Genomic DNA, 16,639 nt, shown 5'->3' on the forward strand with positions numbered 1-16,639 from the left:
CCTTTGGTATCTTTCGTCCCTCTTTTATTACCACTGGGTTGATGTCTCTGCTGGTGGACATTTTGTCCCCGATGACATCATCCGCCCAGTAGCAAAACTACAATTGCATGAACTTACGAAGATCAAACAGGAAACTGGCTCGGACGTCGCCCAGTATAAAAAGGTCCGAAACAGACGTCACCATGGACACGGTGTCGTCTGATATGGCAGGTGTCCTCTCATCACCAGACATGACAAATATCTCAAACACGACTCATTCAGATCATCGTCCTAGTGACAATAGCAATATTACACATATACAGCCATGTTCAGTTCTCCTTAAAGACATTTTGGTTTTTGATGACACAGTACAACACTGTCGCATTTCAAAATGTGAGACCAAAGGCTGCAAAACGTGCTATTTTAATCACAGATGCTGAATTCACTAGCAATTTGACCAAGAAGTCATATTTTACCAGAAGTTACGATGATCTGAATTGTAAATCGATAAATGTCGTCTACGGATTAGAGTGCAACCTTTGCGGATTGGTATACGTCGGTGAAACGAAAGGAAGGCTAAACAAACGTATGTGCGGCCATAGATCAGACATTAACCTCAATGCTAACGACATTCTATACCAGCATTTCAATCAGCCCGATCATTCCATCGTTTCTATGACAGTTCGCATTATCGAAAAGATATACCATAGCTCTAACAATCCTAATCTTTCAACGACTCTCCGTAGACAAAAAGAAGACTACTGGATTAGACAATTGGGAACTGCAACACCGTATGGCTGCAATGACAAAATTGATGGTATAGGTATTCTATCTAGTCCTTCGTGTAACTCGTTGAATGTGATGAATATTTTCGACTCGACTCCTCGATTGAGGTCGTTAATACAAATCAGAATCAAGAAACTGAATAGGTCCATCAATGCCCATGCTACGTCAATCTTTAAAGATCCAAATGTTGCTAAACACTTATCCGACCTCCATGATAAATATGTTGTTGTCCCCGCAGACAAAGCCCCAAATAACATCGTTTTTGTCTGTAAAAGTCACTACATTAATTGCTTGATAAACGAATTAGGTATAGACAATTCACATGGAAACTCAACATATACCCTCACGACACTTACCAAAGAGGAAATCTTGGATAATCATAGGTCTGTGCTTTGTTCCTTTGGTATTTCAACCAAAGATGAAGAACTGGATCTTCCATCACTGTATTGGATACCCAAACTACATTAGTGTCCTTACAAACATTATTTACCGGATTTGTAATCACATAAGCAACACGATGGGTGCCACATGTGGAGGAGGATCTGCTTACCCTTCCGGAGCACCTGAGATCACACCTAGTTTTTGGTGGGGTTCGTGTTGTTTATTCTTTAGTTTTCTATGTTGTGTCATGTGTATTATTGTTTTTCTGTTTGTCTTTTTCATTTTTAGCCATGGCGTTGTCAGTTTGTTTTAGATTTATGAGTTTGACTGTCCCTTTGGTATCTTTCGTCCATCTTTTACAGCTTGACGTTTTTTAATTGGCTGAAATTTATCAGAAATTAAATTCTTTTTAGTAACTGCAAATTGCCGTGACTAGTACATTACATATCATCAATCGTACAGTCTTCTTAACGCTTTTTATAATTCCTCTAAAACGAAAAATTATTTTGTCAAATAGAATAAATGATGAATTCACAAAGTCATTATTGAAATCCATAAACAGTTGTAAATGATAAAGAATACGTTCAATAATGCGGTCATAAATTTTACATTTTACAACCAATCAAAAGTAAGAAGTTTGAAAAAAAAGAACAAAAACTCAAAGTCAAGTTAAAAAAAATGGAAATCAATAAAAGCTGACAAGCGCTGTAAATCAACGGAACTAATTGAAAAATATCTATACATTGACTGCATTTATTCTGTTGGACGTATTTATTGTCTACTATGCATTGGATTCAGCAAGGAACCATGTTAGGCAGAAATGCTCTTGGATTGATATATCTAATGATGTTGTGGGGTAATGTATCATATTTATGATTTTCATACATTTTATAGGATGACAATATTCTGTTTCGGTAGTTTATCATTAAAGTTATATCATGCTTCTGTACCTACATATATATGCAGAACATACAGTAAATACGAGATTTTATGTGGATACAATATTCTTAGAAACCTCACAAGCGAATACATTTGAATGAGGTTATTTACCCATTTAGGTTTATAATTGAGTTTAATTTCAGGGCCGTAACTAGGGTTCGAATTCAGGGGAGGCAGGGGTTTGGGGCCGCCGATTGAGCCCCCTTTGATAGGGTGTAGGGGCGCAGCCCCCGCCGATTTTTTTTCTCTAGAAGTCATTGGCTAAAAATTACCCGATTTCCTTACTTTAAGAAACATCAGTATTGCTTGAACCTGGAAGCAACTTTTATGCAAAAACAAGCTGAGATTACTGTTCGGGTGAGCCAAGGCTAGCTCCGTCTTGAAGGCTGTACTTTTACCTATAATTGTTAACATTAAATATATTGTGACCGTGGATTTTTTCTCAAAGGATGAGGCTAAAATTACCCGTTTTCCTTCGATTTCCTTACTTTAAGAAAGATCAGTTTTGCTGTATCCTTGGAGCAATTTTCATGCAAACAATTATTATCTGTATTTTCTGTATTTAAAGATATTTTTTTTAGAAACTGGTAAGTTCAAAAAAACATATAAAGCAAAATTATAAACGCAAGATATTTTTTTTTATCGAGGATCTTGAATTTCAATATTGTTGAAAGCTGAACAGACATGTATATAACTACAACCAGGGACTTTCCATACTAGTCTAGTATATACTTAGTATAGAAAGTCCCTGGTACAACGAATGAGAGTGTTCACAATACAAAAGGAACTTCCTCTGCTTAAATAATTGAGCCCCCAACTAAAAGTGAATAGTTAAGTTTTTATTCAAAATTATCGAAAGCAAAGTTTCATGTGTTTTCTCATACGAATACTGACCCCCTCAATACTGAATAACAGACGGACGGCCACACGAAAAAACTGAAAATAAAACAAATACTGAAACGGTTTACTTTCGATCAAAAATCCGAAATGTCATTACAGATATTACGTATCATGATAACACTGTTAAAACTGTTAACTTGTGTTGTTTATAATATAAATTCAAGTTCTTCGTGTACATATTGTCAATATTTTATTTTTTTACTTCAAAAAAAAATTTGGTGTAGAAAATTCAGGGGAGGCAGTTGCCTCCCCTGCCTCATAGGTAGTTACGGCCCTGAATTTACCAGGTTTATAATATTTAGCTAGCATAAGATACATTATTTATGTTTTAAATAAGATTTTATTTTGTTCACACATTGTCCAATTCTCCTCGATTACGTTGATATTCTTAGCTTTACCTATATAACTTATTATATAAAGGTAACAGTGGAAGGGTGTTTCAGCTTTGCTTGAAATAAATGATCCATTATCATACTACATTTCCAGAAGTTGTTTGAAAATCATAACACAATTTTATTTTGTACGACCTTTTTCCTTACTGTGCTGTTTTTGATTATGAGGCTGTTAAGTATTTAATGCATTTGGTTAAACCTTGAAATATCAGTATATCCAATTTCGATGCATATAACATGCAATACTTAAAATTAAGAAGAAACTTGTTGTAAAACATACCATGAGGCAAATATTATATATCCAAAGGAATCCGATCGCATGATGCAAGTTGAATTATCTTTTGAAGGATTCTGGTTTACAATAAATGCCTATATAAAACTGCTATGCGTATATATCATATTTGCAGTGCCCGTTAAATGGTTCTCGTCTTAATTACGTGTTATGCTTTTTGTATTTTTCTGTATAAATTATTACTGTTTACAAGTAACACATATTTGGTAATAAACTTTTTTGCGTGACACAGTATTACAAAAGTATTGAGTTTAAAACACCATGTTGACTGCTTTACCCCTATTTTTCTTACCTTTGTTGGACCTATTACGTCTGGTTGTTGTGTTCACACACTGTTTGCCATGTAATGGAATATTTATCCTTCTGTCGTACCAATTAGAGGTTCAGCTAGCTGTGAACACATATTTAATGCACCATTTTCTACTGTTCTATTTTCAATCCTGTTTGCAATTTCCTTGGAGTTTGGAATTTTTGTAATTTGTCTTTTCACACTCTTTGAATTTGCTTTGGTTATTCTAGTATACTGTTACGCGCTTTTAATTATTTAATCTATTTATATATTTAAGTTAATGCGAATGCAAATATTGCATTAAAGAAACCTACAAAGCTGTCTTCTACATATGATCCAAACATTAAGCAAGGGAGGAGTTATAACTGTTGTAACTCTACATACGCCGTTGATGGAGACTACTCAGATATGGTGGGTAATGGGGATTTTGTCTGCGCGCATTCAGACAGTGTTGATAACCAGCTGTCATGGTGGGCAGTTGATCTTCAGGATGTTTATGCCATTATTGCTGTAGATATTTTTGGACGTACAGATTGTTGCAGTAAGTGTTTTTCAGTTCTCAGATTGACTTTACAATAAAGCACGTAATATTAATTTCACGTGTGCATGTTTATATCTTGTTCAAGTTGTGAATACGTGAAAAGCATAAGCATAAATTCCGAAATCAAATACAATCTTTATAAAGTATGCTCATAAAAGTCGGCGAAAGATACCACAGGGACAGTCAAACTCACAGATCGAAAATAAACTAACAAAGCCATGGCTAAAAATGAAAAAAAAAACAGATAAATAATAAAACACAATACACACCATAGAAAACTAAAGAATAAGCAACACAAACCACACAAAAAGCTGGGGTGATCTCAGGTGCTCTGAAATGGTAAGCAGATCCTGTTCCACATGTGGCACCCGTTGTGTTGCTCATGTTATTACAACCCCGGTAAATAGTCTAATTCATGTAAAAGGAAGGGAATTTACCCATGTGATATTCATAAGTGGCAATACGTGATCGCTTATTGAGCTTAATGAGATTTCCGAATTCTGATATTTATACTATTAACATAACATCTGTGCTCAAATATTACAAACAAATATATGTTAAAGTCAGATAAATGTGAGAATGATCTATCTATAATTAGGACATTCCAAAATAGGAGAGCTTCTTTAACATTTAAAAAATAACGACTGCCTAATAAAATACTCATTTTCAATAATTCTTACTGAAAGTATGTTCTTACCAGTATTGTTGACTTTTAAATGTTCAAATCAGATATCCACATATAATTTAGTTATTTGAAAAGGGCTCACGTATAATCGTTACTTTTTTATTATTTTCTCGAAAAAACACATAACGTTTGCAAGGGAAATCACTCCGGTTTGAATCAGAGTTATACACAAACACGATACATGAAATGAAACAAAATCCTTATAAGACAGGACAGTATCCTGGTACTGGCTACTGGACCGGGTATACATAAGGATTAACATTTGAACAGAAGAGTAATTGAACAAATATTAGTAATAATATGAATAGTGACCAAATTTTGGTCCTCAATGCTCTTCAACTTCGTACTTTTTTTTGGCCTTTTCACTGTTTTGGATTCGAGCGTCACTGATCATGCTGATGAGTCTTTTGTATACGAAACGAGCGTCTGGCGTAAACATAAAATTTTATCCTTGTATCTATGATGAGTTTATTTAACTTCGCCAGGTAACTATTTCGACAAGAATTGTATCACCCGTCATGTTCGATGCAAAACTATTCGAAATTCCAAAACATTAACAAAAGTCCATATCCTTGTGTGAATATCTAAATAGTAATGAGAAAATCGTATCATAACATTTCAATTACAATTATGTACTCAATATTAATCACGTACTCAATCATGATTTCTATTTTATTCCCAGCTAATCATGATCAGTCTAATCTCGCTAACTTTGATGTAGAAATTATGATGCCCACATGTTCATATAATCCTTGGAATAATTTGGAGGACGGATGTAAAATTAATTGTCACTACCAGGCATCAGAAAGTCAGAGAATCACGGTTACCTGCCCTCCTAAGACTAAAGGAAGATATGTCAGGATTAAACGCCGTGATATGTTATACTTAGTCATTTGTGAAGTGGAAGTTTATGGACATCTAATAAACAACCTTCACGAATCAGGTAATTAAATTAATGTATAACTACATGTTATCTTTTTTTTTTTGGTAATTAAGTGGACGAATTTCATCTTCTTTAAGCATGTACCTTCAGGGTGTATATTTAATGACAAGTCTCAATAAAATGTTTTAGTGAGGTGACACGAGTTTGATTTATTGTACAATTTTTAAATCAATTGTTCAAAAGAGATTTTAGTAAAATAAAGATAAATACCGAAAAGCGATTAAAACGCACAAAATTAAAGTAATAACATTTTTATTCATTTATTTTAAACAAACTACATAGCCAGATCGTGCGAGACACATGATGCAGCCAAATTCGTTTTCGCTAGTATGTAATGGAATTTTTAACAAAACATACCAACAACCACTACCAAAATGTCAAAAAATATTATATACACTCAAATAAAAAACCGAATAGAACAACACATGCCTGATTTAGCCCAGCTTTAGGCAGGCACACAATGATGTTTGATTAATCATTTAATCATGGCCATCTGATCTAAAGTAGGATCTACCAGCCCTTTCAGAGATCCGGAATTACAACCTTTGTTGTTTAGGGAGGGGGTAAGTGTTGTGCAGTTGTTTTCCTTTCTATATTGACAAAACCATACCCAACACTGATAACAGAAGGTTGTTCTTTTGAGTTCCTTATATAGGTATTAATTCTATTTCGAATACTAGTACTTTGCGTTGATTGACTAATATTTCATACATGATCAGGCTGAGAACTAATTATCAATAATTATAATAATAGAATGTTGACACCGTTGGCTTCATTGTTCCTGTGGTACAGAAGTGGTTTTTTTTAAATCGAAAAAAATCGACAGTTAACTTACATGTACAAACTTATTCAAAGCAACATATACACAGAAATGTATATACACCAGAAGTAATTGACAACCGCTGCAGATTCCTGTAAAAAATAAACCAACATCGGAAAGTCCATTATCAAATAGCAAAATCAAATCTCAAATCAAGTAAATGAATCGAAAATAAATGACTTAAATGATGAAGTAAACCCGTAAACAAATAATATGCATACTATTGTAAATAATTAAACAAGCAATCTCTTTTCTACTTATGGTTTAGCAGGTACTGTAATGACATATTCATGTGGAAAGATCGGGTACGGATACGTCGGACCTGTTATAGGAACATTTGTAGCAAAAAGCAATATCCAGTGTACATGTACCTGCATCACAAAGACTGGTTGTGTTGCTGCAGAGTATGACAAGAACCGAAAAGTATGTACACTGAAAGGAGAATGCACGAATGCAACTCAGTCATCTTTGTATGCAGACAATGACAAACGGGTATTTTTTATTCAATAGGATTTTTGAGTGGAGACAATGACTTGTTTATGTAATACATAAATAATGAAGTACAGAATCATCAAGTAATGACAACTCTTGTTAATAACAATCTGTTACAGTACAACAATCTGTCACAGTACAACAATTTGTTACAGTACAACAATCTGTCACAGTACAACAATCTGTTACAGTACAACAATCTTTTACAGTACAACAATCTTTTATAGTACAACAATCTTTTACAGTACAACAATATTTTACCGTACAACAATCTTTTACAGTATAACTGATAAAATAATACTATATCTTCAGTGTGGATATAACCAGCCACTTTATTATTTGTATTCGCCAAGAAACATGAATATATTTTTCGTTTAAATTTTCCTTTTTTCGAACAACCACCCCTCCCCCCGCCCTAAATAAGATGATATTGCCCCATTGTTGTCTATGATTATTCTCTCAAACTTATCTCATAGTCTACATTGTTATGAATTAAAAAGAACTTCTTTTTTAACTTAAAAGGGTGAAAATTCATTATGCTTTGAACAACTTTTCTATTTAATAATAAAGAAGATACAAGTCCTCGAATAAAACTAAAGTCTTGGACATGTTTTGAACATATAATACCAGAAAGATGTACAGTTCTTTTGGGAATGTTTCATCAAAAGAAAAAGAAGATGTTTTTAAAATAAAACAAAAGCTTTTATCATTGGCTCCTTATTTAAAGTTACTCTCAAAATTGCATATATTTCATCATAACTACAATTTCTTTTCTAGAACATGATCGTAAATGAAAAAAAAATGAGACGTAAAACTATGCTTGAAACACGTCGTGTCATTCAAACGACTTTGAAGTACTCTTGGAAATCAATTATCTATATCAAAGTCAAAGGATAACGTTTTAAATCGGCGATTTTTCTTGCTTTTGAACATGTTTGTCATAACAACAGTTTCCTTTTCTGGATTAAAAGAAGAAGGGGAGACGTCAAACACGTCGCAAAGTGGTTAATAAATCATTTATGTGACAAGTTACGGACGCCATTTAACCATATCATTTTGTCAAACAATCATCACCTTTATTAATTAGTCCTTTGTTGTCGATAGATATAAAATGCAATCAGCTGATTATTGATTTTCTGTCAAATTCTTAACGAGTTATAGGTGAATTCCAAGTAATGTCTGATAAGTTAAGTCTGAGAACCCCACAAAAAAGTAAATAAACAAGATGGATGAAAACAAATAGTTATATATATTTCTTTCGCCAAATTCTTTCGCAAATGACGACTTTTAATCGCCGCATTTATTATTTTGTCCGCCTGGATATAACTTTTCTGTAAAAGCCAACTATATTTTCGAGTTATATATAGGATCCTGAAATCCAATACCTTACAATGTCTTAGAATTTTAAAGTGAATATTTCGATACAAAACTCGACCAGACACCGTAAAGTGATATGAAAGAAATATTTCAAAGGAAAATCGATTTTGACATTGATGTCGTCTCACCTAAATGACGCAAATCTAAGTAGATAAACTACATGTATATATACAAGGTCAAAACATTTACTAAATTTTGTCATTGGTATACGGAATTAATTCATAAATATAACTCAACATGCAGACATCTTATTCGTTCTGGCCTCTTGGTCATAAAACTTTCGAGTTAGTTTTTAGTACTCGTACTCCAAATATAACCAATCATAATGCTGGATTTCATGTTTTAAGCACGATTTTTGTGCTCCGAGCACTGAGCAAAGTTTTATGACTTCAAGCCCAGGCATTTCACATCCAATCTTTTATGGTAATATTCTTTATAAAGCACAAAAATGTCAGTATTCACCTCAAAAGCTTACAAAACCTTTAAACAGGCTTATTGAGAAGGAATATAGTTACGATACTGTTGTCAGTTCATTAAAGATTGCATATTTTGGCTTTAATATGGATTCACTTTATAGGGTCTTTGCATCGGAACTAGACACATTTATTTAAAAAAAAAACAGTTGTTTGCATGACACGGGTTATGTTCTTCTCATATATTTTATGATAGTATGATATTTAACCCCTAACGGGAAGGATTGTGCCTGATATTCATATGATGAAGACATAATCTTTCAATCAGTTTAATTGAGGTCTGGAGCTGGCATGTCAGTTAACTGCTAGTAGTCTGTTATTTATGTATTATTGTCATTTTGTTTATTTTCTTTTGTTTCCTATTCTGACACCAGACTCGGACTTCTCTTGATCTGAATTTTAATGTGGGTATTGTTATGCGTTTACTTTTCTACATTGGCTAGAGTAATAGGGGAGGGTTTAGTTCTCATAAACATGTTTAACCCCGCCGCAATTTTGCGCCTGTCCCAAGTCAGGAGCCTGTGGCCTTTGTTAGTCTTGTATGATTTTTGATTTTAGTTTCTCGTGTATAATTTGGAGTTTAGTATGACGTCCATTATCACTGAACTAGTATACATATTTTTAAGGGTCCAGCAGAAGGACGCCTCCGGGTGCGGGAGTTTCTCGCTACATTGAAGACCCATTGTTGGCCTTCGGCTGTTGTCTGCTCAATGGTCAGGTTGTTGTCGCTTTGACACATTCCTCATTTCCTTTCCAATTTTATTTGAATTTAAATTTCGTGTTTTTTCGTTATCATTTGATTAAATATTCATATATTCAAACTTCTTGCCCCAATAATGGTCTTTGGTAAAATATTTTGTTTCAATCACAATCAATGACTAATTTACGCATTCTTTCTTATTAACAAGAATCCTTGAATATTTGGGGAAAAAAAGGATATTTTCAATGTTCGTATAATGCTTTTTTCATTAACTTACTTCATAATCAGCATGAATCACTTTAAACTAGATATCAATGCATTGTTGACAAATATTCTGTATCAACTGCACAAGTACAACATGATGGTCTTGAAGTATAGATACTTATTATCATTTTAATAACGTATCATATTGTTCTATGTATTTTTCTTTTACTGCTAAAAACTTATTTTGACGTGGCTCGGTATTTATACATCCTACCATTGTGTTATGTCCTATGGTCAGTTTTAACAATTTTGCGTACTACATATATTATGTATGTTTGTTTTGCTCACAAATTGTTGCAATTATATTAAATCCATGCGATCGTTTTTTATTTAACATATTTAATAAATTAAATTGATGGTTTTAAAAGGACACGAAACTAAAACATTTTGTTTATCAGTACAAATGAATAATGTTTCGTTGTTCATAATAAATATATAGAAATAAATTAAAATTAGATTGTTTTGTAAGTTGTTTACTGTTTGGTTTGTGTCTGTATTTGAGATTGGCTGCCATCAACAATATATATTTGTACCTATTATTCAGATATAAGATGTGATATGAGTGCTAATGAGACAACGCTCCATCCAAGTCTCAATTTATAAAAGTGAACCATTATAGGTCATAGTACGGTCGTCAACACAGAGCTTTGACTCAAACCGAACAGCAAGCTAAAAAAAGGGCCACACAAAATATTAGTGTAAAACCATTCAAAAGGCAAAGCCAACGGTCTTATCATTATAAAAAACGAGAAACAAGAAACGATCAGAACCACATCAACACACGACAACTACTGAATATCTGATTCCTGACAGGTAAAAACAATTGCAGATGGTTTTAACGTTTTAATGGTACCACACATTCACTCTATCTAAAACAATTGTGTAAAATCACAACATAGAAAAACCATTGTCAAGACAATTTACAAAGGTGATATATATCTGTCATTAATTTTATTCCATTGATTCTGTATACCATCTGTAAAATAATCATTTAAAAACACAAGGCCAGTGTAAGCCTTTGTGTACACGTGGAAACATACCTTAATATAACCATTCTAATCTGTATATTTCGTTTCGTTACAATAACAATTATCTTTGTCATTGTTTGAAAATCATTTAAACATTTCCTACTGTCTCTTGATAACCAAAACCCTTTATTTTGTCAATTGGATGATATAAAGTGAACATGTCTGTCTTGCAAAAAACTTTAGATTTTTGTTATTGTAACAATTTCCTTTGATATAGAGGACACATTAAACCATTGCTAACTTTAATCAGCAGACAATGATTTTCAGCGCAATTTATGAGCATAAAATTGAGAATGGAAATGGGGAATGTGCCAAAGAGACAACAACCCGACCATAGAGCAGACAACAACAGAAGGTCACCAACAGGTCTTCAATGCAACGAGAAATTCTCGCACCCGGAGGCGTCCTTCAGTTGGCCCCTAAAAAGTAAAATCACAAAAATACTAAACTTAGAGGAAGATCAATTGGGAAAGTGCATAATCACATGGCAAAATCAAATAACAAAACGCATCAAAAACGAATGGACAAGAACTGTCATATTCCTGACTTGGTACAGGCATTTTCAAATGTAGAAAATGGTGGATTAAACCTGGTTCTATAGCGTTAACCCTCTCACTTTAATGACAGTCTCATCAATTTCCGATATTTTTACATTGATGCATTAAATAAACAGACACAATAATTATAAGAGTCAATGGGTACATCAGTCATCATCGTTTAACAATTTTAAAAGGAACAATTTAACAGAACAAACATATACTGGTTCAGTGATAATGAACACCATACTAAACTCCAAATTGAACACAAGAAACTAAAAGTTAAAATAATACAAGACTAACAAAGGCCAGAGGCTCCTGACTTGGGACAGGCGCAAAAATGCGGCGGGGTGAAACATGTTTGTGAGATCTCAACCCTCCCCTATACCTCTAGCCAATGCAGAAAAGTAAACGCATAACAATACGCACATTAAAATACAAATCAAGAGAAGTCCGAGACTGAAGTCAGAAGATGTAACCAAAGAAAACAAAACAAAATGACATTATACCTGTTTTTCGATTGGTGTCTTTAGTGTTTCGAGTTCTTGTGTTGTACGGCTCATCTGAAAGGCATTTCAAAGCACTATTCTCTCAATTTGTGTGCAATGTCTTTGCAAATATTATCATTAAAGCAGAATCGAAGTGAGTTTCATACTTTATATTTTACAACTAGAGCATTTGTATCCAAGCCATTGAAAAAAATACGGAGTTGCTACATACAACTTGACTTAATAATATGTTTGCTTTTTTCGTAATAACTTCATAAGATTATTATTTCAATACAGATTTCAGGACTAGATGCATTGTGTACATGTACAATTGTTTGTCTGTTGATTTTTCTCTTTTTAAGCCATTGCTGTATCAGTATATATGTCAACGTATGAGTTTGAATTTTCCTATGTTCCATTCGCCTCTCTTTTGCTACAAGTGGAAAGATCTACATTCCCTTCCTGAGCACCTCAGATCGATCCCTGATTTTGGTGAAGTTCGTGTTGCTCCATCTCTTGATTTCTATGTTGTGGTTTGTGTATTGTTGTATGTCTTATGATTGCTTTTTCCTTTTATATCTTTTGTCTCCCACATATAATGCATTATAATATGCATCACCTGTAAAAAAAAAAAGTAAAATAAAAAAAAGAAATATGACCGCAAGCTATTTTTTTTTGACAATTATCCAAACAATTGACAGAAAAAAACATCAAGCAAGATTTTTTTTAAAAGTTTCTTTCTTTTTATCTGCTTCCATGATACGTTGCATACTGTCAGAAATTAATCTTGTATGTCAACATATTTAGGTATTCTCTTTTAGCCTGTGTGTTTGTTATGATTGTTATGAAGATCTTGCGAAACATGATTTCTATGAAACTTTATTTCCTTTCATGTTTCAAAAACAATTCCCGGGATAGCAATTTAGAAAAAAGTGAAAAACTAAGTTTGACTTTGAAATAAAAGATATGATTTAATACATCAGTTTAGCATTAATATTGTATGATTATTTTACAGCTTGACGTTTTTTAATTGGCTGAAATCTATCAGAAATTAAATTCTTTTTAGTAGCTGCAAATTGCCGTGACTAGTACATTACAAATCATAATCGTATAGTCTTCTTAACGCTTTTTATAATTCCTCTAAAACTAAAAATTATTTTGTCAAACAGAATAAATGATGAATTCACAAAGTCATTATTGAAATCCATATAAAGTTGTAAATGATAAAGAATACGTTAAATAATGCGGTCATAAATTTTACATTTTACAACCAATCAAAAGTAAGAAGTTTGAAAAAAAAGAACAAAAACTCAAAGTCAAGTTAAAAAAAATGGAAATCAATAAAAGCTGACAAGCGCTGTAAATCAACGGAACTAATTGAAAAATAATTATACATTGACTGCATTTATTCTGTTGGACGTATTTATTGTCTACTATGCATTGGATTCAGCAAGGAACCATGTTAGGCAGAAATGCTCTTGGATTGATATATCTAATGATGTTATAGGGGGTAATGTATCATATTTATGATGTTCACATATTTTATAGGATGACAATATTCTGTTTCGGTAGTTTATCATTAAAGTTATATCATGCTTCTGTATCTACATATATATGCAGAACATACAGTAAATACGAGATTTTATGTGGATACAATATTCTTTGAAACCTCAAAAGCAATACATTTGAATGAGGTTATTTACCCATTTAGGTTTATAATTGAGTTCAATATACCAGGTTTATAATATTTAGCTAGCATAAGATACATTATTTATGTTATAAATAAGATTTTATTTTGTTCACACATCGTCCAATTCTCCTCGATTACGTTGATATTCTTAGCTTTATCTATATAACTTATTATATACAGATAACAGTAGAGGGGTGTTTCGGCTTTGCATGAAATAAATGATCGATTATCATACTACATTTCCAGAAGTTGTTTGAAAATCATAAGACAATTTTATTTTGTACGACCTTTTTCCCTACTGTGCTGTTTTCGATTATGAGTCTATTAATTATTTAATGCATTTGGTTAAACCGTGAAATATCAGTATATTCATTTTCGATGCATATAACATGCAATATCTTAAAATCAAGACCAAACTTGTTGTCAAACATACCATGAGGCAAAATATATATCCAAAGGAATCCGATCGCATGATGCAAGTTGAATTATCTTTTGAAGGATTCTGGTATGCAATAAATGCCTATATAAAACACAACAACTAAAGATCTCAATTACAGAATGCTAATCTTAGTTTTAACCATCACCGTTTTTCTACTGCTATGCGTACATATCATATTTGCACTGCCCGTTGAAAGGTTCTCGTCTTAATTACGTGTTATACGCTTTTTGTATTTTCTGTATAAATTATTATTTACTGTTTACAAGTAACACATATTTGGTAATATACTTTTTTGCGTGACACAATATTACAAAAGTATAGAGTTTAAAACACCATGTTGACTGCTTTACCCCTATTGTTACCTTTGTTGGATCTATTATGTCTGGTTGTTGTGTTCACACACTGTTTGCCATGTAATGGAATTTTTATTCTTTTGTCGTACCAATTAGAGGTTCAGCTAACTGTGAACCCATATTTAATGCATTATTTTCTAAATCAATCCTGTTTGCAATTTCCTTGGAGTTTGGAATTTTTGTAATTTGTCTTTTCACACTCTTTGAATTTGCTTTGGTTATTCTAGTATACTATTAAGCGCTTTTAATTAATTAATTTATTTGTATATTTAAGTTTATGCGAATGCAAATATTGCATTAAAGAAACCTACAAAGCTGTCTTCTACATATGATCCAAACATTAAGCAAGGGAAGAGTTATAACTGTTGTAACTCTACATACGCCGTTGATGGAGACTACTCAGATATAGTGGATAATTGGGATTTTGTCTGCGCGCATTCAGACAGTGTTGATAATCAGCTGTCATGGTGGGCAGTTGACCTTCAGGATGTTTATGCCATTATTTCTGTAGATATTTTTGGACGTACAGATTGTTGCAGTAAGTGTTTTTCTGTTCTCAGATTGACTTTACAATAAAGCACGTAATATTAATTTCATATGTGCATGTTTATGTCTTGTTCAAGTTGTGAATACGTGAAACGCATAAGCAAAGACTCCGAAATCAAATAGCATCTTTAGATAGTATGCTCATAAAAGAGGGCGTAAGATACCACAGGGACAGTCAAACTCACATATCGAAAATACACTAACAAAGTCATGGCTAAAAAAGAAAAAGACAAACAGACAAATGATAACACTCAATACACACCATAGAAACCTAAAGAATAAGCAACACAAACAACACAAAAAAGCTCGGGTAATATCAGGTGCTCTGAAAGGGTAAGCAGATCCTGTTCCACATGTGGCACCCATTGTGTTGCTCATGTTATTACAACCTCGGTAAATAGGCTTATTCATGTAAAAGGAAGAGAATTTACCCATGTGATATTCATAAGTGGCAATACGAGATCGCTTATTGAGCTTAATGAGATTACCGAATTCTGATATTTAAACTAACATAACATCCTCTGCTCAAATACTACAAACAAGTATATTTTAAAGTCAGAAAAATGTGAGAATGATATATTTATAATAAGGACATTCCAAAATAGGAGAGCTTCTCTAACATTTTAAAAATAACGACTGCCTAAATACTCATTTTCAATAAGTCTTACTGAAAGTATGTTCTTACCAGTATTGTTGACTTTTAAATGTTCAAATCAGATATCCACATATAATTTAGTTATTTGAAAAGGGCTCACGCATAATCGTTACTTTTTTATTATTTTCTCGAAAAATACATAACGTTTGCAAGGGAAATCACTCCGGGTTCTCATTTAAAATACTGTTTGCTTGAAAACTACCATTACTATACTTTTATTAAATTGTAATATTTTAAACACGATTGTATCACCTCTTTACCTATTTGATACATATTGTTAAATGTTCAATATGATGTTTAAATATTTGATAAGGTTTTGAATAAAGTTTTATATACATAACTCTGTTTGATGTTTATACTGCTGTTTTGATCTGAGTAAATCATAAGTCGAATAAAGACGATAACATGAAGGTGATTGATTAATAGAACAAATTGTACCACACAAGATTCTCATCTCGACAATTTTAGTAGTTCTAGTGATGCTTGACGAGCGGATAAAAACAAATAAAACCAACCAATTCGGCCATGGAATCAGAGTTATACACAAACACAAAACATAAAATGAAACAAAATCCTACAGGACAGTATCATGGTACTGGCTACTGGACCGGATACACAGAAGGATTAACATTTGAACAGAAGAGTAATTGA

General features: G+C 32.8%; 1 protein-coding gene across 1 annotated transcript; it reads left to right on the forward strand.

The window, feature by feature from the left end:
• Positions 1-1,929: 1,929 nt before the first annotated feature.
• Positions 1,930-16,639, forward strand: LOC139526724 (uncharacterized). Its single transcript, XM_071321888.1, has 5 exons — positions 1,930-2,002; positions 4,236-4,499; positions 5,867-6,127; positions 15,062-15,325; positions 16,569-16,639. The coding sequence occupies exons 1-5, from the start codon at positions 1,930-1,932 to the stop codon at positions 16,637-16,639; spliced, it is 933 nt and encodes a 310-aa protein (XP_071177989.1).

Source organism: Mytilus edulis, chromosome 6 (genome assembly GCF_963676685.1).
Source record: "Mytilus edulis chromosome 6, xbMytEdul2.2, whole genome shotgun sequence".
NCBI lineage: Eukaryota > Metazoa > Mollusca > Bivalvia > Mytilida > Mytilidae > Mytilus > Mytilus edulis.

Coding starts and splice junctions, on each gene's coding strand:
- LOC139526724 (XM_071321888.1), top strand. CDS start 1,930: ATGCATTGGATTCAGCAAGGAACCATGTTAGGCAGAAATGCTCTTGGA. Junction 2,003..4,235: donor ATATCTAATGATGTTGTGGG/GTAATGTATCAT, acceptor TATATATTTAAG/TTAATGCGAATGCAAATATT. Junction 4,500..5,866: donor TGGACGTACAGATTGTTGCA/GTAAGTGTTTTT, acceptor TTTTATTCCCAG/CTAATCATGATCAGTCTAAT.